Genomic DNA, 27,499 nt, shown 5'->3' with positions numbered 1-27,499 from the left:
CAGGCAAGAGTCATCGTATCAGCCATGCTCTTTCTGAGAAATCTCGTCCCGCAGAGGTTGCTGTTTACTCAGAACAAGTTTCAAGCCCTCTAACGGCGCTAATCGAATACGCCAATTAATGTAATAGAACTAAATTGAGATAGTCGAATTTTCTAATCAATAATGTAAGGCTAAACTCTAGTTTCCCCGAGCACAAAAAAAAAACAAAAAAACATAAGAGACAAAAGAAAGCCCCAAGGGTAGTCGGTTAGAAAAGAGCCAGATGACCTTAGGTCATCTGGTGGTGGTCTAGTCTTTTCACTTCTTTCTCCTGTTTTATGTGGCTTGACCCTATATGGCAAGCATTACCACATAAAGGGTGAGTGGTGGATGGGGAGGAGACTCACATATGTGTTAGGAGAAAGAAGAAGGGACAACCCACCACCCAAAGCCTTCCCCCCCCCCTTTTTCGAGCCATTACGAGGTCAAGCCCACACCAGTGACCTCGAACCATCAAATCCAGAGTGTGTGTGCAACCTTTTCTGTCAGTCGAACTTTGCCAACCGTACAGGCTAGTCGCAATCTGGTCCGCAAAAAAGAGAGAACTTGTTTCAACTATCTTTCATTCCACATTTTCAATAGTTTGTTTTCTTTTTCATCTCCTCTACCACGGAATACTCTTGTTTCCAACATCACCCAAAGGTAAACACACCCAATTTCATTCGATCACAGCGTCCTGTGTCTAATGTTACTTAAACACGTGAATTTTAGGTTTCTTTAATTGAAAGAAAATGTCCAGCAGAGGAGAAGAAACCCAACATGATGAAGAACGGCCACGGCCTGTGCGTTTCAGCATCTTTGGACAAATTCAACAACAGCAGCAAAGAGTTTCGATGTCTCACCATCATGTCTCCATCAAAGGTAATGATAGAAACACATACAAACATAACGTAATCACTTGCTAACAATTCATTATGATTTTATTAGCTGAAAGTGGGGAATACATGGACGATCGTTATAATGACGAAGAGGATGTCCACCAACACCAATTAGAGGATGGGGAAGATCAACCTTTGGATTTTTCGGCTAAAAAACCAGAACCTAAGATCACGGCCAAAGTTGCTGTTAGGCCGAGCAATGGTCACGATCATCATCAGCTACATCATAGCCTCCACGGCCATTTCCCTACGCCCAGCTGGGTCATGCCGGCCACCAGTCATTCGAGTGAAAGCGGAGTATCGGATTTGTGTTCCAATTCACCTCAATCGGACAATGAACCACCTATGCCGGCCAAGAGTCCGCTAGGCGGATCTCCTCTTGCCCAGCAACCACGTGAAATCCAGCTGCCTCAACAGCCTAATCGGATGCCCCAAGTTCCGTCTCCTTTACCCGCAGCCCTCAGCGCCATCTATGGACCGCTTGCAGCTTTACAAAACAGTCGGGCGGCTGTGAATGGCGGAATCGATCCGGCCATTACGGCGGCCACCACCCAGCTTTTGTCGAATTTGGCGGCAGTTACAAATGGTGGAAAAGGTGGCAAAAATCCTAGACCCTTCAAAGGTAAGAAAATTTTATCACAATAAGTAATGCGACGAATCGAACTTAACGGCTTCCTCGTTTACCATTTTAGCTTACCCTCGCGATCCTATGAGTCTTCCATTAGGCCTTTACGGATTACCGATGGCTGGAAATCACAATGCTGGAGAAGAAACTGTCATGACGCAAGCCTCAAACGACGCTTACGCTGAATTCAGACGTCAAATGTTGTCTCAAGTCAATGCCACAAAGTCCAAACGCAAAAGTACCAACGAAAATGGCCACAGCCGATCCAACAGCGTCAACGGCGACAGTGACGACAACACTATTCACGGTAAGTTAAATATTTATTATATGACGCCAAATGGATTAGTCAATAACAAGGAAATGTTATGTCTCTAGGACACAATGGAAATGACAGTGATGTACCTGAAGCGACTCATATTCGTGGAACGGTCTCTGTAACGGATATGCGGCTGATTAGCAACGATGACGATTCCGAGCACTCCGCCAATGATTCCATCCACGCACCTAGTGGAGGCATCAAATCTCCAGCCATTAACAATAACGTCGGAGATATGTCTTTACTGGGGACGTCCCCCGGTGGAGGAATGATGCCCGTCTCCGCTATGGCTGCCACGACTTCAGGCCACTCTTCATCTAACGGAAGTGGAGGCAAAAAACGCGGACGGAATGGCGAGGAAATCAAGGATGAAGCTTACTGGGAAAGAAGACGAAAGAATAACGAAGCTGCCAAGAGATCCCGTGACGCCCGACGTGCCAAGGAAGACGAGATCGCTATCCGCGCCGCATTCCTCGAACAGGAAAACCTCAAGCTTCGTTTCGAGCTGGCCAATCTCAAGAACGAGACGGCCAAATTGCGTTGTATGATTTACAACAGTTAGAAGTGTTGTTTCAAAATTGGAGTGTCGAGTAACAAATTTTATTTTTTTAAACAAAACAATCTTCACAGAGGAAAAGAATTTCTCGTGTGTGACAAAAAAAAATCAATAAGATCGTTATATCGGTTTGTAATTAAATCAACGGGATTTTTTGTGTGGAGGACAGCGTCTTTATAATTTATGGTGTTTTTTTATGATCACTCTTTTTAACTCTTTGGTTTTAATTTTCTTTGAAATGCCAACCTGTTTCGCCCTCGGCCAATCAAAGTGCAAAGCCTTGATGAGATTTAACTTTAAAATTATTCTCAGTATGTTACGTGCGGAACCTTCGTTTTATACGTAAAAACAACGAAAAGAAGCTACGTTTTGAAGACTTTTCCATTACAGGGTATTTTTTTCTGTAAGTTTCTTTTTTGGTTTGTTTGGGGAAATAGTTTACGCTTATCACTGTCATTGGTAATTATATTTACTTGCCCCCTAATTGTGCTGTCGTATTACTACTTGCCTCTTATGTTATAGAGATTTTATTAGCTTTAAAACGAAAACACAAAAGAACAAAAAAAAAGTGCTCGCAATTTGCTGCCCAAATTTCTTCGTCGTGTTCTTTTTCTTCTGAGAAATTTCGACTTCTCTTGGAATGTATACTACGTGTTTGTAGTGAGGAAGAGAAATGCTTTAATAAAAAAAATAATGTGAAATCTTTTTTGTTTAGAAAAATATGGAATGAACACATTTTCAAGTTTATCCGGCTGGCAATATTTACCGGCAAGGAATCGCTTGATTTTTATGCCTCTTTATTGGAACATTTGGAATTAGTTTAAATTTTGTAAAGCCAGGAAAGCTTTTAATTAATCGAGCCAAGACAATACTTAAGTCCAATACGTCGTCTGGTGAACTTTCATTTGGAGTTCTAAGTTGGTTCAATACGGCCATTGCTGATCCTTCTCAGTCAAAGGAACATACATGACGCCCATTAAAGATCTATGCGTGAATGTGCCATCCTCTTTTCGATCGATTTGTTCCAAAGTTTGGTTGCCTCCTTCAGGTCCAACTGGAACAATTAGACGGCCTCCCGGTTTTAGCTGATTCATCAGCTACAAAGAGAACAAAATGTGAGCCATCATTAACTATTTCGTTCATATGCGATAGTTCTAACAGCGTAAGGCAAGGACGGTGACGCAGCTCCAACGTGAATGGCATCAAACGGGCTTTCTTCAGGGTATCCCAACCGCCCATCTCCGACTATCTCATACATACAGGTACAGTTGGTGTTTTTAAAGGTTTTTTTTAGTCTCATACCTATTAGCTTGATGCGTTGAGACTGTAGAAGACTATGCCCGACTTTGTCTTTTTTCACGTTAGCTAAAGACAAATCCACTAGCCCTTTTAAATGGTCGATTCCAATTACACGTCCTTTTTCACCCATCTATACATGAAGTGTAACCAATTAAAGGCTCCTTGATTCATCAACACTGCACCAATACCATCAAGGCCATACAGACAGTCAGGTAGCCAGAGCCTGAGCCAACATCAAGTGCCCTAGTTCCATTTATCAGATGAACTTTCAGTGCTTCCAGAACAGTACCATGCTAAATAAACAACTCAGATTTGTGAGACATGGAATGCAGGACACACACAAATTTTAATAGCCACCATGTGAGGGGCACTGATGGTTGCTCCATATCCGATACTCTGGGGTGCATCCATATATGGATTGTGTTCCGAATAATATTTCCTGTCCACTTGGTTCATGGCTTCTTCCACTTCATGACTATGGAAGACTCCATTACCTGCCAATAAATTTAAGAAAACATTATGTAATGGCCTTAGTAGAAAGAATGGAAAGTTACGTTTCAAGTGTGAAACCATATCACGATTGTTTACGCCATGAGACCTCCAAGCCATAGCTGAAAAATGGTTGATTCCACTCCAAATGGTCAGAATGGATGCAGCAGATACCAAAATTCGATTGTTTCCTAATCGCATCTAGAAGAAAACTGCAACGAAACAGAACATACACCACGATTACAGCGATTACACAAACGTTGACCTGAACAAAACGTTGATGATATTAGATAGACGTATATACCACGAATGTTGCTAATTTCTTCTTCGTAATTCCTGGGCGAGAACACAATTTAGGTAAACCTTATTCCTTTTCTACTATAAAGGGATCCAATTATACTATTATGATTCTTTTTATCCAATAAATAGCATGCCACTAAAATGTAAACAAATCAAAGCCATCTATTGATGAAATATTCAAATAAAGAAAGAAAGGTAAGAGAAAACTTGAACTAAAAATTCTATTAATACCACCTTGCGTTCGAATGGACGCTATCACCGCCTGTAAAATCACACTTAGATAATAACTTTACTTAAATTTTAACATACTTTCACTTTACCAGTAACTATGTATCGATAACTCTACTCTTTCAGAATCGATTTTTGAGGTTTACCATTCGTATCCCACATCCCGAGAGAGTCTCCGAACGAAAGTAAAGGATGTGCACCGTTTGTCTTGCTCCTCCCGCTTCGGTCCGGGAAATTTCATTGTCGATGATATAGAGGTAGCACGACTAGAAACATTGCGGAGCGTGCTTGGAAAGGACCAGTGTCGGTTGTTGGTTTCAGTTGATCGGCAGCGCGTGAAAGAACGGCACGCGCGAGACCTGTCTTTAATTTCTTTTCCTGCCTGCCTTGTGCCGTTCACACACACGTCAGCCGGTTGAATGTTAACGTGTTTCCCAGTGTCCGGTTCTAATTTCCTCGAAAAATACGAACGAAATCTATCGATTGTGGACGATCGCCAGAAAGAAGAAAAGCAATCGTGGAGTTGCTGGAAAACCGATCATGCGCGGTTTTATTTACCATCTCCAGTGAGTAAAGTGATCTGGCGTGGTCGTGTACTGGATCGAGTGCTCTCTGTTGGATAAAGTGCTGCGTAACGATCCGGTGTTGGCATTTGTACTTTGGAAGGTGTGGTCACGTCTAGCACATGTGCTACAGTGGAATCCGTTGTATCTATATCAAGAGTTAACTCTAATTAGATGAAAACAGGTGACACTGTCGGACTTGCATTACCATTGGCCATTGTGTGATGTTAGAACCCGTTCTTCCGTTCGATATAAAGTGACCGTGAGAACCAGTTCAACTTGTTCGGAAACTCGCTTACATGGTCTATGCCACCTGTGTCATTAGAAGCTCCTTAGGTGGTGTTTTTTTTTTCCGTTTGACCGGACCAAGACTTTCTCACAGCACCTTTGAATAATAATGGAACGACGGAATAGCAAGTCGGCCGATCGTTCGGTTAAATTACGTCAAGCAATTGAACAAGAAGATTTTGAAACGTTCAAAACCCTCTTATCGTCTGCTTCACCGGATGAGGTTTCTTAGTTTTTTCTTCTCGTCTGTCAAATTTTTTTAAATAACGATGTTTGTTGGCTAAACGTGATCGTATTCTTGCTGACGATAATTCAACTCTCCAATGTCTGAAAGAAGAGTCACACAAAAAAAAAAAACACAAAAATTACGTAGCCGAAGGGTTCGTGTGTATCCGGAGTTTGTCGAGGAAAAGTGCTGCCCTCAGATAATTGGTCACGCATGACTTGGTCAAAGGTTGCACAGGCATGCAGAAAGTTCAAATAAAAGCGAATAGGTTTATCTTTTACTGTACGGATTTTTTTTTTTTTTTACCTCGGAATGAATGTTTCTCGTATTTGGTTCTCAGTCTGTAGGCGATTCTAAAAACGTTGATGATATCAGATCGAATAACGAGGGCGGATTCTGATGTACCAAATATGGCGGCCTGAAAGAGTCGACGCCTCTTTTTTCGCCATTCTTTTTAACGTTTTTTCCTCCTCACCCGGCCCTTCACTAAAGAAAGGTGGAACAACACAATCGATAATGTGTGTTGGCAATAAAAGAGGTACAATACTCGGCATTTTGTGAAGTGACATGACCTGTATATGTAATTTTCCATCTCCGTATCCTGTCACAGTCAGCCATTAAAACCAGACGACTCGAAAAGCTCAGTTTCATGGGTTAAAGCCCCTCTAGCGGTGATTGATCTTGCCCCTCTATACTTGATGATATACTATTATTTAATGACAGGCTTTGCTGTACGAGTTAATGAGTTTTGCTTTCCCGACAGGCTTTTAGTTGGTTGCACTCCAGCCAAAATACACCGACACATATGGTAAATGAGTATATAAAAGGCGGAAGGAAGACTAGTGTTTACATCTGAGGAGCATAGGTAAATAAACACTAACGAGGTCAAACATAGCAGCACAATTTTTATCCAACGACCAAACACTTGAATTGCACAAAGACTAACATATGTTTTCGTTGGGTTCAAGGAACTTTACGAGCCGGCCGATGAAATTATTTTCTCTTTTAAGTATCTGCTCAAGAATGTTGAATAGGGAAATGGAAACTTATTTTTTGTCGTCATCGAGAACAGATGGTTCTCTCATATTTGCCGTTCCTTCCAGTCACGTTGTTATGCTCAATATGCAAAAAAAAAAAAAACTCAAAGAGTTGGTCCCGTTTACCTCAGCTAGAGCCCCTGTGGCGCGTCTTTTATCCTACACTAGATCACGATTCGAATCAGGCAAAGTGCCCAATGGAATTCGAGTACTTTGAACATGTTACAATAAAATGGTTCTTTGGCGTGCTAGATTTTTCGTGTTTTCACAGATGCATCTTCATCGTATTTATTCACGAAATGTATAATTTTTAGATTAACAAGCTACATGAATTCCCGCACGATGTTACTTGTCTTCAGCTGGCTATCCAAAGGGGGTTGCTGGCATTCGAAGAACTTCTGCTGGATGCTGGTGCGGAGGTGAATGATTTCAATCAATTACGGAAAGTGTCCTCTATCCACTTGGCGATGAGAAACAACCGGCCTGAAAGTTTGGAGCTTCTTTTAAGATTCGGAGCTAATGTCAATCAGCGTGATGGAGAAGGCAGGACACCATTGCACATTCTCATAGGTCAATGGAATAAAGCCGGATTTGAAGAATTCCGTTGGTTGTATTACGATCTGCTGTTGTCTCATCCTGCAATCGACATAAACGTCCAAGATAATGGTGAAGCTACTCCCCTGGAATTGGCTGTTCACAAAAACTTGCATCCTGTGGTTAAGAAATTATTTCAGGCCGGTGCTGTTATAAACCAACACGTCCGCCGAGCAATGGAGGTATGTGAAATACGTACAGTAAGCAATGGAAATTGATTGATTGCTATATATTTACGGAACTTCAGGAGAAAATGCCAGACGTGTTGTCAGAGTTCCCTGAAGAAGAAGGTGCAGCTGCAGCTAATAATAATCCAAATGAAATAAACAGCGATTATTTGGAGTCGGAACTTTGGAAAGCTTTGAGAAATGATAACCAGGAGCGTTTTCAATCTCTTTTAGACACTGTTCAAGCAGGTACTCTATATTACACCGAAAAGAAAAGAACCTAGTCTGTCATTATCCATCAGATACGGATCATCAAAATGCAGACGATGAGATCACTGCTTAACTTTAACAATAGCCTATTATTATACTGTTGTTCGCCATTTTAAAAGTCAAATAACTTTAGAGTGAGTTAAATTGGTGAACCCCTTTTGTTGAATGTAATTTTGAATTCCTGTAATCTTTTTTACAATGAGGATCACAAACAGAGGTCATTGTCAGTGTGTAAGAAAAAACAATTAATTTGGTTGCAGGTGGTGTCGGCACCAGCGTGAATTTGAGCACATCAACATCAGAGCACAATCCCACCCTCCTTCAATACGCGTAAGTAAAAATACATCTGAGAAATCTTATTAACATGCTCTATTTAATGAAATCTGTAATGTTTTCAGATGTAAATGGCAGATACCTTGGGCAGTGTCTTCTCTTTTGGCAGCTAGAGTTGATCCAAATCAAACTAGCAACAAGAGCTCCATTCCAGCATTAATGGAAGCAGTTCTCAAAGTAAGTACATAACTTGAATATGACTGCATGACAATATGAATGATGCATGATCTGATTAAGCATTTTCAACTTTTATTAGGGTAACGCTGAGATTGTAAGGATGCTAGTGTATCATCCTCACATTCTGCTGGATGCTGTTGATCATGTGCATACGGGTCAGACAGCCCTTCATAAAATAGCACAAAAACTGCACGAAACAAGCAGCGTCGACGAAAAAGCACGTTACGTTCAGTGTCTTCATATTCTGGTCTCGTCGTCCCCATCGCGCGACCCGGGCGGTATTCCATCCATCAACGTCAATGCCCAGGATGCTGTTGGCAACACGGCCCTACACTACGCAGCCCTATCTGGTAATAAAGGAATATACTTCGTTAAACATACATCTTTATACCAAGTCATGCTTTACCACCCGATAGCCTTTCCCAATAGTAACAAAGTCATATTGATCGCATTTGCTACGGCTTTCCATTGAATCTTATGGAAGGACTTTGTTGATTCATCGATTATTGTTGCAGGCGTGGAGGATGCGGTGCTGCAGTTATTGAGCAGCGGAGCGAACTTGGGTATTAAAAATCATCTTGGAGAGACAGCTGTCAAGAGGATAATGCCATCGACGTTGGAATTTTTCCTCGATTCGTGCATCCGAGCAAAAGATGGAGAAGATGTCTCATCACAAAACTTTAGCATCACATTTGATTATTCTTTACTAGCACCTCCAAGGCCTATGCCGCACCCTCCCCAACAGTTACAACCGTCAGAGACGGGCATAACGTTTACGAACCATAATGATGCGGTTGAAACAATAAGCCTTCATAATACCCAAGGTAGCTTATCATTGCTAATGATTAAACGTTTTCTTTATTCTTGCGTTTATCGAATTTCTGCAGAAGAGGAGAAAATATTTCCCGAATGCGAAGCTCTGTGGCATTTAAGTACTTCAACGAAGCACCAGTATTTACTTAAGCATCCGTTAATCACCAGCTTCCTTATGCTTAAATGGCACAATATCCGCATCTTTTACTACGTCAACGTCCTGCTTTACACACTGACTATGCTTGTTCTATCCACCTACATTTTGCTACTCTATTCGAGCTACGAACCTGAGGCCAAACGGGTAATCACGATAAATCAGTTCAAGTCCTAGTTTTTACTTTCACTAATGTTTGTAAAAATTATAAATTATAGATACCATTGGCAATCTTGTGGTGTGTGCTGACCTTATTCATGACTATTCTTCTGATTCGGGAGTTGTTCCAGCTGGGCATCGCCCCACTTCGTTACCTTTTCAGTCCTGAAAATTACATTGAATTGGTGATGATTGGATGCACTGTTACAGTATTGGCACATTGGGAAAATCCAGATCCCTGGCGTCATGTTTCCGCCATCGCAGTCTTGTTAGCATGGACGGAAGGTTTACTTCTACTTGGCCGGCATCCACAGCTCTCCATTTTCATTACCATGTTTACGACTGTGTCGCTAACGTTCCTGCGATTACTTCTCTGGTATTCCGTCCTGTTGATTGGCTTCGGTTTGAGCTTTTTCGTCGTCTTTGGTAGCGACGCTGTGGCTCCTGTGGATGGCAAAGAAGTGAAAGAAACAGCTTTTGCAAGTATTCCCGTTTCGCTGCTCAAAGTTGTTGCCATGATGTCGGGTGAACTGGAGTATGGCGACCTGCCTTTCGATGCCAGTCCTTTTGTCAGTAGGATCATCTTTTTGGCCTTTCTCTTTCTCATCACGATTGTTCTTTTGAATTTACTTAACGGTATGGCTGTGAGCGATACCCAATCCATACAAAGCAAGGTATCTTGGTATCGATCAATCACCTAATCGAATTTATTAATGAATTTTGTGTAATTTTTCTTAGGCCGAGACCATTGGCTATGTCTCAAGAGTTGAGTTAATTTCTTACCTGGAATCCATGTTGTTGGGAGATCCGTTTCACTTCCTAGTTGATTGGCCGCCCTTCGCCTTTATTCGTCGGCATTGCCCGTCTTTTAGTCCGCTGTCCAGCCTCATGCGTGGCAAATCACTTCGTCGTTTCATACGAGCTGAAAGCGCAGTGTTGTTCTATCAGTGCCTGCCAAATAAGACATTCACTGTGTACCCACGTCGTAACAACTTCAACCAAGTCGCGCCAATTGATAATCCTACTCAGGTAAAATTGAGTTATATGGCCGTGATAATGTTATGCCTAATAATCTCACTTATTAATCATAGCGAATGAAAAAATTCCGTTTGGATGAGGAGATAGTGCAAAGTGCTTGTCAACGGGTGCAAGACAACAGACAACAGCGGTCACAACAAGAGAACAACGCCCAGATCCTAGCGGAAATGGAGAGACTTCATGCGGCACTACTTCTTATGCAAAATCAACAGTCGAAACTCTTCCAGCTGCTTCAAAGTAGCAATCAACAGTCGTGAAAGAAAGGCACGCTCCTCGATTGATTGTACAGCTGCTTTGAACTTGCTTTTTGTGTTCTAATTTGTGTTAGTCTTAGTTTTACGTTTTGCAGGTTACACACTCGCCTAATGTCAAACTCTATTACGCCTTTACTGTTTTAATCATCTTGTTCGTGGCTTTTGGTGGATCGTGGCTTCTTATAACGATTGCTAAAGCTAGATGACCCTTCAAAAAAATGTATTTGTTATTGTTGGGAAAGTTTAAAAGAAGACTTTTATCTCTTTAACTTTTAGAATTAGTAGTGAGCTAACTTAAATCAAAATTGTTCAAACTCTGAGAATGGAAAAAAAAAACCATGAAACATTTGGCAATGGTGTCAAGGCATCAGAAAGGTAATGGGTTCCAAGTGAATGACGTTCAGTTCTTTGGTTCCATTGTGACGGTGCTCTATCAGAATTCCAATCTCAAAGTACTCGAACCAAAAACGATTTACCAATTCTGCCCTCTCATCAGCTGACATTGATAAAAGCATCTCCGGCTATAACAAAGTAAGCAAAAAATTCAGTTGTTAATAGTTTGAAAAGTAAGCACTTGGGTTTATTAGTTGCTATGTTTTAATACGTGACCTGTCCTAGTATTTTCACAGCAAAATCGCCAGTTATTCGTAGTCGTTTCATTGCTCCGGTTGCATCACCGATGCAAATACTGAAATCAAAGTATAGCTGATGCTGGGGTTCTTTATTTCGACATGTTTCGTTGAAACACATCGGGGTCAACGGAGAATCCATGTCGATATATCCACTGCGTCTTCCACAAAGGCCGCTATGACATATAAATATCACACAAACAGCAAAGGATTATGGCTAATATAATTAATTTACCACTTTGCACTGATTCCACGTTCCAAATTAAAGGTCATAATCATAACGTTATGAAGAACAGCTTGTTCACGGCCACCTGGGCTTATTCGGCTAATGAAATTACCAAGAGCAGCAACATTTGCTTGTTTGATGGCTTTGTTGCCTTCACAGCAAACCGAGGTATTTTCATTGTGTTAAATCGTATTGTGGTTAAAAAAGTACTTACGGAAAAATTGTTCAGGCAGTCTTTCTTGTTGAAAAAGAATTAGCAGTGTCCGCAAATCCAGTTCCATAGCATAGTTGGCCAATTGATGACCTTCGTCCGTATTCGGATCTATGGTGAGAATACTACGGGATGTGGTACATAAAAATCTTCTGTTTGTGTTCTTATCCACTTGTAACTTCACGTTAGTCAATTGGACGACTTAAGCAGGAAAAATGTGAACATAATATTTAAATCAACTTATTTTTTTTACTGTACGCCATTACCAGTAGCACCAGCTTTCCATTCCAGGGTGAATACTTGAGAAACTGAATCCCACAGAACCAAGTTAACGTAAAATTCCTTGTCCGACTGGTCCACGAATTTGACTTCTTGTCGACAAACTTTTCGATCTTTGATCTTGAAATCCAAAATGGGACCTACCTGTACGGAAAAAAAATCAAACATCAAATCAAACATGAAAATGGTAATTTTGTAGATTTGTAACACACTTTTACCTCAAGTACCACAGCCACCAGATTAACGAAATCTCCCTCACAGTAACCTGGATCTAACATCAAATCGCGTATACGGACCTTCTTGGATGAATACTTCTGTGGTGGCGGAGTGTGAAAGGCAAATTCAAGGGCGTCAGCGATGGAACAATCATGGCTGAGGTCGCAGGTGGTTAAGCATGAAGAATTTTGCGCATCCAAATGTAGTTGGTAGGCACTAAGTCGTCATCAATAAGGTAGAGGCATGTTAAACTAAAAAAGACACAGAGATAAATCACCTGGTAACCTCGGGCAAATATCCCAAGTTTTTCTCCTCAGTAACGGTTACGCGTGGGTTGGATATTTTTACTAGAAAAAAAAAATAATAATTTTATCGTTGTTGGTTGGGTTCAACAAGAATAATTGTATTACCACGAGCCCCGATGAAACACAAGTCGGATAACGGCATGACGTAATCGACAGTGCCCCAACAGCTAACATTGATCGATTCTCCGTGTTCGTCACATATTGTAAAAGAGAAAACGTATCTTTTGGTGGCAGCAGTGGTGGCTGTTTGGGTGATCGAGTCGGAAAGCAGGTTTTAGAATTAATCACGATAAATTAGGTGTTGAAATTGAGCTACAACCATATTTTGATGGAGTTGCTTTCGGTCGTTCAGCAGCTATTATGACGCCGATAACGAAAAACTTGAAATTCGAATCTGGCCTTAAGCAAGAAATTGGCAAGTAATCTTCCATATTAGCTTATAACTTGCAATAATATAGGACTGTTTCGGAAGCTAGAACTATGACTTTACTAAAGCTACACCCTAATTTTTTATGGTAAGTTAAGAAGTGAGTGGAAGACTCAGCAAACCATGTGGTGCGAAAGAAATGTAGTACGACTGAGTGTACGCGACGAAAACGATGTTCGAATTGAATAGAACACCGCCACTACAGCGTTGCTCACATATTCCTTCGTAAAATATTTTATTTATATCTTGATGAATTTTTTAAAATGAAAAAAGCTAATATTTAAATATAAGAAAATATACAAAACATTGTGGCAACTTTTAGTTTGAACTGTTACAATTTTAAGAATTATAAAATCCAATGTAGTCCCGCAGCTGACCATTTTCTTTCTGTTTACATGTGGGTACCAGCCCTGCTCGTGTGAATCTTGTGGCACACCGACAATTTTGAAATATGGCTTACAAACTATCGGTAGCTAATGAAGCTACCAAAAGAACTTTGATCTCGCAATGTAGAAGAATATCGAGCTATTTTCAACCTAGTGAAAGTGAATATGAAAGTAAACCTGTGTATCCTCCAATTTTAGACTTGAGTTATGAAGCAGTCAGGGAGAGAAAAGTTGAAGCAGTTGCTAAGAAGATTACTGAATTAGAAACGGTTGAAGAAAAGCTATTGGAGCTTAATGCACCCAAATACTATGGATGGTGGGCTTGCCATCTAAAAGAACGAGTTGTTTCATATGATGCCCTACCATTCACCCAGTTTGCCACTAGGACTTGCCTCACGAATGAACTGCCATCAATCTATAATGATGTAGATGAGATTGCAACAAAGTCTATTCCTGTTGTCAAAGAGAAATTGAATGATTTGCTTCTTCAAGAGTTTGAATATGTTGAACAAAGGTATGTACCCAAGAAATATGCATGTAGACTAGTTTTTATGATTGTTTTCATACAGAACTAACCGACGTGGAGAAACAAACACATTGGCAACTGAAGAGGATAGATTTTCAAGGAATTTCATACCATTGCTGAATAGAATGCTAGTCACTGTTCTCAGTCCATTAAATAATGAACTTCAATTGACTGACATTGATTTAAAGCCACGGTTGGAAGCATTTTGGTCACTAGGAGGAATTGAGCCAGACAAATTGCTAAGAAAAGTCCGTGAAAATGATAAATTAAATGAAAAAATCAAAGTTGATGAACCCATTGACAGGTGAAACAATTAATTTGAATAATCAACTTTAGTGGCTCATCTGTTAAAATGAAATTTCCCAGGCCTATTCAATATTATGGATCCCCATGCCTGAATCTGAGGCATTCAAAACCCCTTCCTCAGTTACTTGATAGAAACAGTGGCCTTAGTACGGAGGGGAGCATTCCTAGTTGGAACTTGGATCCACGCGTCATGGGATATAAATACAAGCATTGCCGTGCGACAAACGTGCCAGGTAACTTAGTCTTAAATAACATAGGTATTCAGTAATAACGACCGGATTCCCCTCAGGATTCTGGCCGGGCACAGAAGCTCAACATGGGTATCTATCCTATTTATCTCGTGGTTATCTGAAACAACGGGACGAACAGTTAACAACCTCCGACCATCAAGAGGCATTACATGTTCAAGCTATTCTCCATTCCTTTGCCTGGACTTTATCACAAGCTTGTTATTTAGGTAACTCGTTCTTTTACTTTTCTGCTACTTTTATATTACTGTGATATATTTCAAAGGTTTTGGACCCTACACTGAATTAACGTATCCAATCAGCACACAAACTATCATCACCAACGGACAGTACTATTCATTTTCTGCGTATCAGCTGAATACTTGCGCTCTTTATGGCAAGCATTCTGGCCCTATCAATCCTCACCGCAATGTGTGCTTTAGCACTAATGAAATGAAGCTCTTTGATGTTATAGAAAGTGGACAGGTTAAAGGTATGAAAAAAACAGACGCAATGCATCAACAACGTAAAGTTTTCATCCCGTTTTTTGTAGGATTCAATGATGACGTTCTTAAATCTTTGATTAAGTTCTACCTGATCAAACCAGCTGAGCCTCAAGTGAACCTACGACCGTACTTGAGCCCCGAATTGTACATTAGTAACGTAAGCGATACCGCCAGGCGTCAAAAAATAGAAACAAATTTCAAATACCTGTACACCAATCGACCACGCCATGTACTGAAAGACGAAATTTACCATTGGGAAAAAATTTACAAAGTAAGTTCTTTAAACATTGTTCGATTAATAGGCTATGATGGCCTTAATTGTTTTTTTTTTTTTTTAGATTGATCATAAAATGCGGCCAATGGAGAAAAAGGTGCGGTTCTTTGAAATCGGAGGCAAAGCTCCAGGTATGCGACGATTGGACGAATTTATTCCACCTTATGTGCCCAAGGCATTGCAAAATCCACCCAAAAAGTCAAGGCGAGGAAGACTACCAGTTCAGCCGTCTATCAAACTCTAGGTCATATTCATTACGGGAGCAACAACGATTGGTATAAAACATCAAGTAACTCTCTGGCTAATAAAGACATTTCTTAGATCAAACTGTGAATTTAAATAGATGTATTAACAAGGAGCAATGATAATAAGCATGGGATTAAGAACGGTTTGACACGGACACTTTAGCCAATTTTTCCAGAGCCTCATAGATCCGTGTTGTTTCGGCTGCCTGTTGTTCTGCAATTTCTTCCCTTGCAGTAGCGGATTTAGTTGATTTGGCAGTCTTTCCCTGCGCCTCCCACACCACTAAAGAAGAAGCAAATGATTTGAAGTTAATGTTTTTATTTATCTGATAGAACAGTAATTGATTTGAACTTACGCGTTAAAACCTGGAGGATGGTTACGAAGAAGTAGGTGATACCTAGGATAGCCACATAGTTGCCGACATTATCCCAAATCGTGCCATTTTCTTCTAATTTGCGATTGGTTTCGCTAAGAGCTGTATCCATTTTACCGCAACCAAGAAAGCCCACAGGTATACGAGCAAAATTTTTCCTAAGTGAATTTTTTTTTACAAAAGTTGAAGCCAGGAGAGCCAAAGTCTATTGTTTCCTTCGTCTTGGATGTTCAAAACCGAATGCCTGGCATTACATCCTGCAATGGTGTTAATCCCCACGAAGCACAGTTGAATAGTTTTCCGGTTTGAGGAAGGACTGGAATTAACCAGCCTCTCTTAATCACGTATGGGTGATGATCGCCGGGTCAGTAAGCTCTGGGATACGATTTAGATGCATTGCGTGTCTTCGCTCTTCGTCGCGCAGATAACGGCGTTCTAGACTGACGTTTGTAACCCAGTGACATTCGACCAACAAGTTCCTTTTTCCGGGTTGCAATTCGGAAATTAAAAAAAATGCCTAAGTCTAGGCAGTTCACAAATAGCTTTCGAATTTTTTACGCATTCCGAATTTGGAAACGAGTCGTAATCAAAAGTTAATGGATGCCTCATTAATTTTGGAGGGAATATCTTCTGTTTATTAAACAGGTAATTTCACTCTTGGCTGAATTTTGGTGAACGGAATAAAGTAATAACATTTTCTTTGCATATTAGATGTATTGGAAGCCCAGCCAAACACATGAAACTGCTAAGATTGTAAGGTGCTCTAACTCTTAATTGCAAATAGAATAAATAACTTAATAATTACTTATTTTTTGCAGTTTTCAGAGTCATGGATCTAATAAGATTTACGTTAAGTTACATAGAAGAGCTTGAGCTGTTGCTAACAATGGATGCAGGAGTTGTCCAGGGCTCAGCTGGCTCAAGACTATCTTCCGCTTCGGATTGCATCAACTCATCAACCTCGGTATCGTCAGATGGCTCGCTAACCTCCAAGTTACTAACTTCGGTCACGGATAGAGTTGGATCTACGGGTTCGGAATCTTCAATTCGTGCGCTTCTGGGAGGATGAGGAGACAAAGGTGTTAATGAAGGAGGAACACCAAATGAAGGTACGTCACCGGCTGTTGCTGGCCATTGTGCCGTTTCTTCGTGATTAGCTGATGGCATAAAAGGTAAGGGATCAACAGGAGAAGGGTATATTGGCAAGAAACCGCTAGTTTGAATCGAAATGAATGTTGGCGCGGTTTGCGTAGGGATCATATGAAATAGTGCAACTGGAACTGAGGCAGGATCAGATGCGGGTTGCTTCTGTTCAAGGGAAGATACATCGGGTTGGTGAGCTGGATCGGGAGTTTCGTTCCATGTTTGAGCGTTACTTTGTGAAGAGATTTCTCGCGAAGAAGGTGCGATCATAGGAAATGTATTGGGGAAATTATTTGTGGGAGAATATTGTGCAGGCGGTTCGTGCGGTGGAGAAACTAGGGCGTTGATTTCAGCAGTGGCCTCAGCTGGAGGAGGAGCGTACACCGGTACTGGTTCAGGTGCGGGAGCTTGCTCACGTGCATAAGCATGCGCTGGTTCAGGTGCAGGGGCGTAGACTGGGGCTGGTTCAGGTGCGTACATAGGAGCTGGTTCAGGTGCTGGATTGTAAACAGGAGCTGGTACATATTCTGAGGGGGGAGCATAAGCCGGAGCTTCTGGAGGAGGGGCGTATGCTGGGTAAGGTTCGTATTGCGGCTGTGGCAAATATTCTTGTGGGGTGTAGGAAGGTTGGTGGTATACAGGTTGTTCGTAGTATTGCTGTTCCATAGGTCTTTTCTTCATTTTAAATTTTTTGGGTTTCTGATCTGGGTGTAGTAACTTATTCAAGTCCTTCAGACCTACAAGCCTAGAAAGCCCTTTTATGGCTTGTGCTTGCATTTCTTTGATGCCTTTAGATCCTTTGAAAAAGGCATCGAATCCTTTTTCCGGTTTCTTATGAGGTGGAAGACTGTAGTCAGAACCGTACGATGGAACATTGTATGATCCATAAGAAGAAGCGGGCGGGGCGATATGTACTGTTTCCTTCGTTTTTCCTCCGTCTTTTGGATCTTTGCCGTTAAGTTCTCCGTGTTCCTTCTTATACTCTATATTTTCTGTAATCGTGAAAAACATTTGTGGAGAAAACTTCGATAGAAAAATTGAATATTAGATTTTTCACATACTTGCAATAACAGTCCATATAATCCCGGCCAAAGATGCAATAGCTCCAGCTGAAAGGCTAGCTCCGGAAGGTATTCCCAATTCCCACCTTTCTGTAAGCGGGGCAAACAAACGATTTTCTTTGCTGTTAAGACGGCCGATCTTTTCATCCAATCTCGTTACTCCAGCTGGGACTTCTCGTTTTACTTTGGTTGTCTGAATCTAAAATAAGGATTTAGTTTCACAAAAATCAAGCGAAAATTAGTTAATCTACGTACTTCTCCTCCCAATCTTGGTTTGATGTTTAAGGTAACCGAACCCAAATCTGTGTTATCCTTAGTGATGTTGAAGGTAAACGGTAACCATGAACTAAAGGAAGTTGGAATTCTTAATGGGAACCTAAATGGTGTTGCTTCATTACCAATGACGGCCAATGCCGTCAAAACGAGAAGAATGCGTGCAAATTCCATCAAGATATCCTAACTATCTTGAGGTGAAATAGCTAGCTGGACTTGTATAAAGCTTTGGACACTTTGTAGAGCTAGGAGGTGATGGATCACCACTGGTGATCGAACGCGTCCGTTAACTATGACTGGTGTAAGAGGTTTGTGATAAAGTCATCTAGACGAATCGGAACTGAAGTGACTAGGTCGACATAAGGATGTAGAAATGGGGGTCAGCAAAACATCATTCATATTCAGTTCAAGCTCACCCTAAAAAGCTTCGGATGCGCGGATTGAAATGTTATCGTTGCATGCCCCTCACGTAGGCTGTAACGGTATGCAAGGAGGACTTGAGTCGTTGTGAATCGTCACCGTTGAAATCTACGGAAACTGGCCCAATGCTTTAATTTTGGATTTTTTTAGGACAAAACTTTGCTGGGTAGATCATTAGTTAACTGGCTGCTATCTCTGTAAGTCGTAAAATAGTCAAGAAAAATCATAAATGAGCAAGTGACTATAAGGTATGTAACAGCAACTTTTATTTGCTATTTATAATCTACAGCCAAGATGATGATCATTAAATTCCGATGCTTTCCAGTTTCTGTTACCACACTAATAAACAATTGGTATTGCGCTAACAAACACTTCACTTCAAATGTTTGAATAGCTGGGGAGCCAACTGAAAAAATAATAAATATTTTTTAGGTAAAAAATTTCACAAAAAGTCTAATAGAGCTTACACAGTGGTCTACACAATGAAGGAAGTCTGTTTGTTCTTCCACGCAGGTCTCGGTGGTGGCAGATTTGCTTGCTACTCGATCATTGCAAGCATTGAACTTCTCCAAAAGGGCAGCACACTCCTTGGTTTGGCTACACTTTTCCTTGATGACTACTGCTGGGTCCTAGGAAATAAAATTGCTGTGAGATCAATACTAAAAGTTGCTAAGTTAAACATATTCTTACCACCAATTCTGCAGCTTCCTGGGAAAGAAAAAAGGTAAATTGTTAAAAGATCTTTTGAAATTAATAGTAATTATAAAAGAATTAAAGTAAGGATCTGATTGCAATCCTTTGGGATTTGTTTTTTCTAACCTTAAATTAAGTTAAACATTTCAAGACTTGCAAAACACTTATGAACTTGCTTAAAGATAAGCACATGCAATAACTCCTCATCTACTACCGGCTTGGAAACTATTTCCCAGAAAAGCACGATTTCGAAAACGTTAACGTTTTAATCTACTATGTTCCAACAGTAAAGCTTCAGCTATGTTTATACAAATAAAACATTTAAATAAGCGGTTATTTTTTTACTTGATCAGACATGGTGGAATCTTTGCACTGGTAGAACCGAGGAATAGACGAAAGAAAAGAGTAGCGGAATGAATTAGGAGCAGAAGGCGAGCATAGCAACGTAAGGATAGTAAGGATAAGGCCGGCACAGCGTTCGACTACCTGAACGTTTAAGCTACAGGTTCATAGATGGCAGATACTTTCACCTATGAAACCACGTGATTTTTGCGAAACGAATTAGTCTATCTTCTATTTTTTAATAACAGAAAAGAAAAGTAAACGAAGCCTCACGATGCCAAGTAACTGTGGTTCTTTGCGTGTTTCATCATCACTCCAAATATTTCTTAAAAGACATAGGAAGAAAAGCAAAGTCATCCGTTGGACCTGCAATTCATATAGGTTTTAAACATGGTCTCCGTATAATAGGATATGAGTCACGTCCTTTACACTCCATGAAATGAAAGAGTGTTAGATGTTTTAACATGACGAAATTCCATGGTAATATTTTTGTAAACGATGACAAGTTTCTACCAGCTTATTCGCATCACCAGACGTGAAATTAAGTCATGGCTTACTATACTTTCAACCAGGGTGCCTTCAATAAACGCTTATTGCAACTTGCTAGCATTTATTAGTACTTATTTGGTTATCCCATCTGTGATGGTTTGTAGGAAAGATGTGAGTAACAGTAGGTATTACATCAAATATTTCCAATGATCTTTAAAAAAAAACAATTCGATTTGTGTAAACGTATCGTAGAGCTTCGACGTCGTATTTCTAAACCTGGTCACCTTTTTGTGGCCATAACTTGATTATGCTTGAAAATTTTGGGTGTTAAAAAATCGATATACGCCTAGAAAAACCTGATCGATTGCTATTGTCTTCTGCTGTTCCCTTTCCCTTTTATGTGGTGACAGTAGCTCACCGTATTTCACTATTCTATTCGTTATTGTAATCTGCGGGTTTAAAAAACCACTAGCGTGTAAAGTTATTTTCCCCCTGTGTGTATGTCTGTTTGTGTGTGTGTGTGTGCATGCTGTGTTCTCAAGTGCCACTCAGTGTCGTAAAGGAATATGAGTGTAACCGGCGGGGGGATGGAGAGTTTGATGGTCACCCTGCAGGCTAAGTTGCCTACTGGGCACAGAATCGTGACAATATCCTTTTCATTTAAGCATTCATTCTGTTATAAAAGAAACGCTCATTTTTGAATTATATTCCTTAACCAATTTTTTCAAGCTTTGGAAGCAGGTCTTGTACAGGAGTGGATTCGTACCAATCGTCTACTTGTGCTAGTTGAGAACTCCACCGAAAGTGCTCTACTCATCTATATAGTGTCTAAAAATGTAGCAGAGGAATTCAATCTTGAAAGGACTATACCATTAGATACAGAATTCAAATGTGAAATTGGTAAACACATTGTGTAAATTGTTTATTAATGGGGATAGAAACCAAGAGTATTTGTCATGCAAAACTAGATACTGCCAGTGCCAATGTAGTAACTACTGATGTTTTTCTCAAGTTAACCAGGAAAAAGGTGCATTTACTCTTTGAAATGCTGCCTGGTTTTAAAGCCAATAAATTTGTGGACGAAGTTGTGAAAGCTACTGAAGGTAAAATAGTTTTTCCAAGTTCATTTGGTTTCACTCTAACTTTGTTCATTTAGTGGCCAACAAGAAACGTGCCCCTCCTAATTTTTCTTGGTTGGAAGTTTACAATCCGCAACTTGTTTGGGAATCGGCAACGGGTTCGGATTCCGAACAACCAACATCAGCAGCGACTGAGCTTCAACCATCGTCTCAAAACTGCCATGATGCAATTCCGGCTCACTTGAACCATAAATCAGATTCGGAATTGTCTAGCCCGGATGTTACGGCTCACCGATCTTCAATAGCTACTGGTATGAAGCTTCATTATTTTCGTTACACTAATATTGGATTACATCGCATTTTTTTCCCCCTCATCCTCTTACCAAAGGCGGAGCCACACCCATCGCAGCTAGGGAGAGTGTCGTTCGATATCAAATGGCTTTACGAGAAACAGCTTACACCGATCTGCGTCAGTTCAGTGTCTTTTTAGGGACTTACAATGTCAACGGGCAGCCCCCTTCGTCCGGCCTTGCTGATTGGCTTGCTGTTGACAATGATCCACCCGATATTTACGCTGTCGGTTTCCAGGAACTGGATCTGAGCAAAGAGGCTTTCTTGTTTAACGAAACTCCTCGTGAGGATGAGTGGCTCCGTGCCGTCTTACGTGGCCTACACCCAAAAGGCAAATACCGCAAAGTCAAGTTGGTGCGCCTTGTCGGTATGATGCTGATCGTCTTCATCCAGGAGAAACATTGGGCGTACGTGAGGGGTGTGGCCTCCGAGTTTGTTGGTACGGGACTCATGGGTAAAATGGGCAATAAAGTACGTTAATAGTTATTTTATTAATACTATTTTTGGCTGTTGATTAATTGTTGTTTAATTATACAGGGTGGTGTGGCGATTCGGCTTGATTTGCATAATTCGTCGCTCTGCTTCGTTAATAGTCATTTGGCCGCTCACACTGAGGAAGTGGAGCGTCGCAATCAAGATTACCACGACATTTGTAATCGATTGGTATTTTCAACAACTTTCCCCAGCAAATCCATCAAGGACCACGATCAAGTGTTTTGGATTGGTGACCTTAATTACCGGCTTTCTGGCGATTTGGACCTTTTACGCGTCAAAGATTTGCTAGATCAAAGCAACTATCAAGCATTATTGCAGTACGACCAATTCCGTGCCCAGCACGTGGCTCGAAAAATTTTCGTTGGTTACCAAGAAGGACCTATTCAATTCCGCCCTTCTTACAAGTATGATCCCGGAACTGATAATTGGGATACGAGCGAAAAAAACCGAGCTCCCGCATGGTGTGATCGATGTCTTTGGAAGGGTGACAATATTCAAGTGAAAGAGTACCGCAGCCATCCCGGTCTGCGGATGAGTGATCACAAGCCCGTCTCCTCCTTGTTAGACTGCGGAGTGAAGATAATCGACACCGTTCGATACCGAAAGATTTATGAAGAAGTCATGAAGAAATTGGACAAATTGGAAAATGAATTTCTTCCTCAAGTTAGCGTCGATTCGACCGAAATTAACTTTGGAAATGTGGCTTTCAATGAAATGGCCTCCAAAATTCTCACGGTAGCTAATACTGGCCAAGTGCCTGTCCAGTATGAATTTATTAAAAAGCACCGCGATTCAAATTACTGCAAACCTTGGCTATCGGCTGAGCCTTGCACTGGATTTTTGATGCCGGGGGATAACTCTTACATCACCCTGGAAGTATTAGTGGACAAGAGAACGGCCTGGAGTCTCAACAGTGGATTGGATGAACTCTATGATATATTGGTGCTTCATTTAGACGGCGGCAAAGACATTTTTATTACTATTAGCGGCCAGTACCAGAAAAGTTGCTTTGGCTGTTCGATTGAAGCCTTGATCCAAATGCATCAGCCTATTTCTCAAGTAGCGCCTCAAACTGTGTGTCAGCTGGAAAAGGCCGCTTATCCATCTGTAGATCCTGGAAGCGATTCAGACTCGAAACAACCCGTGTTAGCTGTGCCAAAAGAGCTATGGTAATTTTTAATTTCTATATTTTGAACGCATCAATAAATTATTTTTAATCGTCAGGTTCCTCCTGGACGAGCTTTATCGTCGAGGGATGGACACACCTGGGTTGTTTGAACAACCCGGATTATCATCAGAGATAGCAGCTATCCGGAAAACGTTAGACGATAGTTTACCCGACAATCTGCCCGGCAGTGTCCATTCAGTGGCAGAATCGCTGCTTATCTTCTTGGAGACCTTAAAGGAACCCATCATTCCGTTTAGTTTGACCCAGAAAGCCTTGGATGGATGTGGTGCTTTCCCTTCTTGTAAGGCGGTTTACAGCTGCCTACCGCTCTCTCACCAGCACGTTTTCAAACACATCATCAGTTTCTTAAAGGAGGTTTTATTGCATAGCAGTAAGAATGGACTTGACGCCAAGACACTGGTGGCGCTTTTCGGAAGCGCACTGATCCGCCTTCCGCCTCCTAATTATCCTATAGGTTCCTCTATAAGTTTATCGCCCAATCAGCCTCACCTGGAACGCAAACGGTCCATGTTCATTCACCACTTCTTAGTCAACGACTTGGAGGACTGATCCATAACTAACTTTTTCATTTCGACTAATTCCAAAACTCTTATTTTTTTCCGTTAAATTTCCCCTCTTTTAGGTGAAACAATTGCAAAAAAAATCAAACGCAAAATTTAGTTTTCAATTAGTCATTTGACTTGCAGAAATATCGGACGAGATAGCAGCAGCTTCTGAGTTATTTACTGTATATATAGGCATTAGATTGAATGCTACCTTTTTCAATATCCATGCGTGTTACGCTTAATTAGTTCTTAATTATCAGTAAACGTCTTTACCGATTCCAGTTATATTTCTTAAACTAACCGCTAACTTGTACCCACAGTTGTTTCCAAAGTATCGCGGCTCAGGCTCCCCCAAATTTCGTTCGCATTATGTCGACAAAAAAAAATTATGTTTCCTTTTTTTTTTTAACTTAAAATCCGCTCACCTGTTTTTTGCAATTGTTGCTAAAACTGAGTTTTCGTGTCCCGCAAAGTGTGCCTGAGCGGTAATGATTGAGTTGAACTATTTTCGTGTCTGTGCAATTGACTCGATCAAAATTCAATTTATTATACACGATTTCATCTGGTCCGATAAACCTTTTGTTGAAGGTTAACATGTTTTCCGTGCGGACGTGATCTTCCTTGACCCTCTACGTAAGACTTGTTTTTATTTATGTTTAATTCGTGATTATTGCCGTGTTTATTTTTTTATTATTATTATGTTATCTCATTTCGTTTTTTTGTTCTTTCTGTTTTGTTTCTCTTTTAGTTGTACAGTTCAGCAGCGTAACGTGATGGTATGCCGGACAAATGGATCCAGCTGTGACTGCCTGGTCAGAGTAGCGTGAACGTAGTCGGATACGCGTGCGACACGAGCCATAATGACATGTCACGTTAGGAAAAAGCCAGTCGGCAAGACAACGAAGATGCGATAAAGGGCAGAGAAAATGAGGTTAGATCAAGAGGAGGAGCTGTTGCATCCGAAAAAAGCCGTTGCCATATCGACAGGAGGCTATTGGTAGCCTCGTTTATGTATGTACTCGTGTTTCTATATCCAGTAAGTAGTGGCTGTGTGTACGGCTAGTACGACAACAACGACTGTCCACATGTTCGAACACATTGGCGACTTATTGGAAATCTATAGAAGGTGGGAAGAAGCTTGTGACAAGAAGAGGAAAAACCATTGAATTATTCAGTCAGTCTGCCCGTATACGTATAGACAGTAGGTTTCATCTTGTGCATCGCGGGTTCCGGAATAATGGACATGGCTGGAATTGGTATTAGCAGAGTACTACACTCTCTACCGTTGTGTGTCGACTGGCAGAAATATAGCCCAGTTGACATGGCCGACTTCAGCGGGACGGAAGTGGTGAGCGGCGCAGGAGTAACATCACCGTGTTCATCACCACATCATCACCTTCTTTCTCCTAGTATTCCTTCGAGGATGTCGTTATTATCACCAGCCGTGTCACAATCTCAACATACACTTTCCGCTTCTCACGAAGGATCGGTCATGTCCGGAAGAGCTCCACGATTGCCGCCGAACGGCAGTTTCCGCAAAACAGGTCCATCGGCGAATAAGCCGCAAACAGAAGTGGTTTCGACAACCGTTCCTACGCTCGATCCCGTCCATCGCCAAAAGATCATGCAACTCCGCCTTCAAGCGGCAAAAGCATCGATGAAAAGACAGAGCTCTCTACGGCGTAAGTGATTGGCACAATTTCCGTCCCTTTTTTTCCCTGTTTGATCAGTTGCTTCGTTGATCAGGAGAGAACATTCATCGGCTCGCGTTCTGGCTATTGAGGACGACATTGTGGCTAGCCGGAATCTTCAGCTTGACTGTACTCATTATCGCTTTCCCGCTGGCTGTCGATCCGGCCTTGGAATCCATTTGGAGGACGTTTGGTTCCAAACCAGTCATCTGTCTCACTACTGACATACAGATTCATCATTCAAGGAATCCCGATGGTTCAGTTAAAGGCAACGATGCTTGCACGTGGACGTCATGTCGTCAAGGATGTACAGGTATGTTTTTTTTCTTCGGTTATTCATCGAATTTTGATCACTTGCGGTTTCAAACATTTCAGGTGAGCTTTTTAGATGCGTTCAGCTCTTTGCTAATATTAGCAGATTGCCGTGGGAGGTACTTGAATCGGCCAACACGAGCCGCTGGATTCGATTGGATACACCTGAAATGGAGCTGGCCAGTCGGTTGAAAAGATCTACCAACTGGGCCGTCAGCTGGGCAACTCAAAATAAACATCTTTTCAACAAAAGTTCATCGCCAATCGATCGGACAATCCGCTGTTTGAATTGCAGCGTGACCATTCACGACGTCAGTACGTTCAGCTGATGGATGAACTTAGAAGCCAGCAGCTCGTTGATGAAAGAAACAACACCGATCTGCCGTCCTTGTTTGAAGCTGTCAATGTCCGTCTTATGGTCAACGTTCGCGGTTGCGGTTACACGGTCGACTGCGCCGAGTTTCATCGAACTGCTGGCGTCATTGGATCGTTGATACCTTGCCACTTGAGCAGCCGCGGTGATGTGACAGTGGCCGTCATAGACCACAACCCGGAACAGGATCGAAATATTATTCTTTTTCTGTTTACCGTACCAGCCAGTATTTTTTGCTCGTCCGTCTTCCTCCTTTGCTGTATCCATTACCAGTGTTGCCGTCCTCAACTCGCAGGTCTCATTGCCGACCGTTCGTCCGCCGAATATTCAGTTGCTCGACTCATCATCAACAGTGGCATTCAATTTCGGCCGAGTAGCAGCGAAGAAGCACAGACCACGTAAGTCTGAGGTATTTGTTTGTACTTTTAGCAGCGATTGACGTTTTGTTGATGTTCGCGAAGGGTGGCGCCAGTGGAGGAGACGGGTAACTCGGCAGTAGCTACCCAGCAACTGGATCATCAGCCCACATAATAATAACTCATATTCTATTTTTAGTCTTGCATTAAAGCACCACCATTTAGGATTTTGACATCTAGTCGTGTTACCCGTCAAACAATAATGTACAAAACTTCCTGCTGACGTAGATGTCCATTTTTTGCGTCCACATTATGGCTGCCATGGCCTCTTCATTACGTCAGCATAGCCGTTTCAGGCTCACGCCCCTAGCTCAATTATTTGAACGGGCGGCGGCCGTAGCAATTGTGGAAAGTATTCTTGAAGGCCAATTACATGTTGATCTATTTGACTGATTGCAGTAGCTTTTTAATGGGCCTTGTGTCGAAATTGTAGTTATTTGCACCCTTGAATCGCATTTAGCTGGTCCATTCATCAGTATGCAAGTTACTGGCATAGAGATTTTCACGAGGAGATTATGGAGGTTACTATTTGCTTACTATCCCTAAATGGTCGAGATGAAAAAAAAAATGTACAAACACCCAGCTGTTGAGATTCTGCCATCAACGAAGGATCCATCATTTCGAACAAGTTATTGCAACGAAATTGCTTGAGGGTTATCGACAAGAATCAATCATATTGTGCATAGA

General features: G+C 41.4%; 9 protein-coding genes and 1 long non-coding RNA gene across 12 annotated transcripts; 6 read left to right on the top strand and 4 right to left on the bottom strand.

Moving 5' to 3' along the window:
* The first annotated feature begins 499 nt into the window (after positions 1–499).
* Positions 500–2,422, top strand: LOC130703894 (protein giant-like). Its single transcript, XM_057525354.2, has 5 exons — positions 500–681; positions 751–900; positions 967–1,539; positions 1,610–1,849; positions 1,918–2,422. The coding sequence occupies exons 2-5, from the start codon at positions 771–773 to the stop codon at positions 2,418–2,420; spliced, it is 1,446 nt and encodes a 481-aa protein (XP_057381337.1). The 5' UTR covers positions 500–681; positions 751–770; the 3' UTR covers positions 2,421–2,422.
* Positions 2,423–3,194: 772 nt separating this feature from the next.
* On the bottom strand, positions 3,195–4,662 carry LOC130703899 (protein-L-isoaspartate(D-aspartate) O-methyltransferase-like). 2 transcript variants are annotated; one of them, XM_057525362.2, is made up of 7 exons: positions 4,507–4,662; positions 4,268–4,414; positions 4,071–4,207; positions 3,902–4,006; positions 3,717–3,843; positions 3,574–3,659; positions 3,195–3,511 (listed from the first exon to the last, which is right to left on the bottom strand). In XM_057525362.2, the coding sequence occupies exons 2-7, from the start codon at positions 4,401–4,403 to the stop codon at positions 3,338–3,340; spliced, it is 765 nt and encodes a 254-aa protein (XP_057381345.1). In that variant the 5' UTR covers positions 4,404–4,414; positions 4,507–4,662; the 3' UTR covers positions 3,195–3,337. The 2 variants fall into 2 exon arrangements, with proteins under 2 accessions (XP_057381345.1, XP_057381346.1); XM_057525363.2 differs by lacking the exon at positions 4,507–4,662 and adding an exon at positions 4,468–4,487 and having other exon boundaries at positions 4,268–4,403.
* A 247-nt stretch (positions 4,663–4,909) lies between these two features.
* LOC130703883 (transient receptor potential cation channel protein painless-like) lies at positions 4,910–11,055 on the top strand. The gene is made up of 11 exons (XM_057525337.2): positions 4,910–5,804; positions 7,159–7,620; positions 7,686–7,854; positions 8,136–8,205; positions 8,274–8,385; positions 8,465–8,735; positions 8,901–9,209; positions 9,273–9,499; positions 9,571–10,185; positions 10,250–10,540; positions 10,603–11,055. The coding sequence occupies exons 1-11, from the start codon at positions 5,691–5,693 to the stop codon at positions 10,804–10,806; spliced, it is 2,844 nt and encodes a 947-aa protein (XP_057381320.1). The 5' UTR covers positions 4,910–5,690; the 3' UTR covers positions 10,807–11,055.
* A 60-nt stretch (positions 11,056–11,115) lies between these two features.
* On the bottom strand, positions 11,116–13,103 carry LOC130703895 (meiosis-specific with OB domain-containing protein-like). 2 transcript variants are annotated; one of them, XM_057525356.2, is made up of 9 exons: positions 12,989–13,103; positions 12,775–12,912; positions 12,642–12,711; positions 12,367–12,580; positions 12,136–12,292; positions 11,873–12,070; positions 11,668–11,809; positions 11,413–11,608; positions 11,116–11,324 (listed from the first exon to the last, which is right to left on the bottom strand). In XM_057525356.2, the coding sequence occupies exons 1-9, from the start codon at positions 13,098–13,100 to the stop codon at positions 11,163–11,165; spliced, it is 1,389 nt and encodes a 462-aa protein (XP_057381339.1). In that variant the 5' UTR covers positions 13,101–13,103; the 3' UTR covers positions 11,116–11,162. The 2 variants fall into 2 exon arrangements, with proteins under 2 accessions (XP_057381339.1, XP_059352481.1); XM_059496498.1 differs by having other exon boundaries at positions 11,671–11,809.
* A 369-nt stretch (positions 13,104–13,472) lies between these two features.
* Positions 13,473–15,879, top strand: LOC130704267 (large ribosomal subunit protein mL65-like). Its single transcript, XM_057525747.2, has 8 exons — positions 13,473–13,996; positions 14,052–14,312; positions 14,375–14,547; positions 14,604–14,771; positions 14,828–15,034; positions 15,095–15,318; positions 15,386–15,596; positions 15,665–15,879. The coding sequence occupies exons 1-7, from the start codon at positions 13,548–13,550 to the stop codon at positions 15,563–15,565; spliced, it is 1,662 nt and encodes a 553-aa protein (XP_057381730.1). The 5' UTR covers positions 13,473–13,547; the 3' UTR covers positions 15,566–15,596; positions 15,665–15,879.
* Positions 15,880–16,634: 755 nt separating this feature from the next.
* On the bottom strand, positions 16,635–18,591 carry LOC130704266 (adhesive plaque matrix protein-like). Its single transcript, XM_057525746.2, has 3 exons — positions 18,400–18,591; positions 18,145–18,343; positions 16,635–18,075 (listed from the first exon to the last, which is right to left on the bottom strand). The coding sequence occupies exons 1-3, from the start codon at positions 18,589–18,591 to the stop codon at positions 16,796–16,798; spliced, it is 1,671 nt and encodes a 556-aa protein (XP_057381729.1). The 3' UTR covers positions 16,635–16,795.
* Positions 17,514–18,955, top strand: LOC132088240 (uncharacterized). Its single transcript, XR_009421630.1, has 3 exons — positions 17,514–17,547; positions 17,578–18,770; positions 18,843–18,955. It is a non-coding gene; the product is annotated as an uncharacterized LOC132088240 (long non-coding RNA).
* A 129-nt stretch (positions 18,956–19,084) lies between these two features.
* On the bottom strand, positions 19,085–20,003 carry LOC130704269 (cytochrome b-c1 complex subunit 6, mitochondrial-like). The gene is made up of 4 exons (XM_057525748.1): positions 19,876–20,003; positions 19,528–19,545; positions 19,305–19,466; positions 19,085–19,243 (listed from the first exon to the last, which is right to left on the bottom strand). Exons 1-4 carry the CDS (start codon positions 19,885–19,887, stop codon positions 19,211–19,213), a joined length of 225 nt encoding a protein of 74 aa, XP_057381731.1. The 5' UTR covers positions 19,888–20,003; the 3' UTR covers positions 19,085–19,210.
* Positions 20,004–20,587: 584 nt separating this feature from the next.
* LOC130704127 (type II inositol 1,4,5-trisphosphate 5-phosphatase-like) lies at positions 20,588–24,595 on the top strand. The gene is made up of 6 exons (XM_059496426.1): positions 20,588–21,261; positions 21,330–21,464; positions 21,518–21,751; positions 21,829–22,262; positions 22,329–23,455; positions 23,511–24,595. Exons 2-6 carry the CDS (start codon positions 21,407–21,409, stop codon positions 24,022–24,024), a joined length of 2,367 nt encoding a protein of 788 aa, XP_059352409.1. The 5' UTR covers positions 20,588–21,261; positions 21,330–21,406; the 3' UTR covers positions 24,025–24,595.
* A 164-nt stretch (positions 24,596–24,759) lies between these two features.
* On the top strand, positions 24,760–27,201 carry LOC130704130 (protein tipE-like). The gene is given in 5 exon segments (XM_057525608.2): positions 24,760–25,702; positions 25,767–26,024; positions 26,087–26,281; positions 26,284–26,794; positions 26,858–27,201. Coding segments are annotated over 5 exon segments (1,479 nt in total). The 5' UTR covers positions 24,760–25,257; the 3' UTR covers positions 26,928–27,201.
* The last annotated feature ends 298 nt before the right edge of the window (positions 27,202–27,499 follow it).

This window comes from Daphnia carinata, chromosome 8 (assembly GCF_022539665.2).
Source record: "Daphnia carinata strain CSIRO-1 chromosome 8, CSIRO_AGI_Dcar_HiC_V3, whole genome shotgun sequence".
NCBI lineage: Eukaryota > Metazoa > Arthropoda > Branchiopoda > Diplostraca > Daphniidae > Daphnia > Daphnia carinata.
This window is presented reverse-complemented; position numbering and strand designations above follow the sequence as displayed.

Excerpts from the sequence above, each read along its gene's own strand:
- LOC130704127 (XM_059496426.1), top strand. The coding sequence starts at position 21,407 with ATGCTGCCTGGTTTTAAAGCCAATAAATTTGTGGACGAAGTTGTGAAA. Across the intron at positions 22,263-22,328 it reads TGGGTAAAATGGGCAATAAA|GGTGGTGTGGCGATTCGGCT; the intron begins GTACGTTAATAG and ends TTAATTATACAG. Across the intron at positions 23,456-23,510 it reads GCTGTGCCAAAAGAGCTATG|GTTCCTCCTGGACGAGCTTT; the intron begins GTAATTTTTAAT and ends TTTAATCGTCAG.
- LOC130703894 (XM_057525354.2), top strand. The coding sequence starts at position 771 with ATGTCCAGCAGAGGAGAAGAAACCCAACATGATGAAGAACGGCCACGG. Across the intron at positions 901-966 it reads CCATCATGTCTCCATCAAAG|CTGAAAGTGGGGAATACATG; the intron begins GTAATGATAGAA and ends TGATTTTATTAG. Across the intron at positions 1,540-1,609 it reads AAATCCTAGACCCTTCAAAG|CTTACCCTCGCGATCCTATG; the intron begins GTAAGAAAATTT and ends TTACCATTTTAG.
- LOC130703895 (XM_057525356.2), bottom strand. The coding sequence starts at position 13,100 with ATGGAAGATTACTTGCCAATTTCTTGCTTAAGGCCAGATTCGAATTTC. Across the intron at positions 12,712-12,774 it reads GTGTTTCATCGGGGCTCGTG|TAAAAATATCCAACCCACGC; the intron begins GTAATACAATTA and ends TTTTTTTTCTAG. Across the intron at positions 11,325-11,412 it reads CTGTGAAAATACTAGGACAG|CCGGAGATGCTTTTATCAAT; the intron begins GTCACGTATTAA and ends ACTTTGTTATAG.
- LOC130704269 (XM_057525748.1), bottom strand. Across the intron at positions 19,244-19,304 it reads TTCATTGTGTAGACCACTGT|TTGGCTCCCCAGCTATTCAA; the intron begins GTAAGCTCTATT and ends TTATTTTTTCAG.
- LOC130704266 (XM_057525746.2), bottom strand. The coding sequence starts at position 18,591 with ATGGAATTTGCACGCATTCTTCTCGTTTTGACGGCATTGGCCGTCATT. Across the intron at positions 18,344-18,399 it reads AACCAAGATTGGGAGGAGAA|ATTCAGACAACCAAAGTAAA; the intron begins GTACGTAGATTA and ends TCCTTATTTTAG. Across the intron at positions 18,076-18,144 it reads TATATGGACTGTTATTGCAA|AAAATATAGAGTATAAGAAG; the intron begins GTATGTGAAAAA and ends TCACGATTACAG.
- LOC130703883 (XM_057525337.2), top strand. The coding sequence starts at position 5,691 with ATGGAACGACGGAATAGCAAGTCGGCCGATCGTTCGGTTAAATTACGT. Across the intron at positions 7,621-7,685 it reads ACGTCCGCCGAGCAATGGAG|GAGAAAATGCCAGACGTGTT; the intron begins GTATGTGAAATA and ends ACGGAACTTCAG. Across the intron at positions 8,736-8,900 it reads ACACTACGCAGCCCTATCTG|GCGTGGAGGATGCGGTGCTG; the intron begins GTAATAAAGGAA and ends TTATTGTTGCAG.
- LOC130703899 (XM_057525362.2), bottom strand. The coding sequence starts at position 4,403 with ATGCGATTAGGAAACAATCGAATTTTGGTATCTGCTGCATCCATTCTG. Across the intron at positions 4,007-4,070 it reads CCATCAGTGCCCCTCACATG|CATGGTACTGTTCTGGAAGC; the intron begins GTGGCTATTAAA and ends TTGTTTATTTAG. Across the intron at positions 3,844-3,901 it reads CTGTCTGTATGGCCTTGATG|ATGGGTGAAAAAGGACGTGT; the intron begins GTATTGGTGCAG and ends CTTCATGTATAG.
- LOC130704267 (XM_057525747.2), top strand. The coding sequence starts at position 13,548 with ATGGCTTACAAACTATCGGTAGCTAATGAAGCTACCAAAAGAACTTTG. Across the intron at positions 14,548-14,603 it reads CCGTGCGACAAACGTGCCAG|GATTCTGGCCGGGCACAGAA; the intron begins GTAACTTAGTCT and ends GATTCCCCTCAG. Across the intron at positions 15,035-15,094 it reads AGAAAGTGGACAGGTTAAAG|GATTCAATGATGACGTTCTT; the intron begins GTATGAAAAAAA and ends CGTTTTTTGTAG.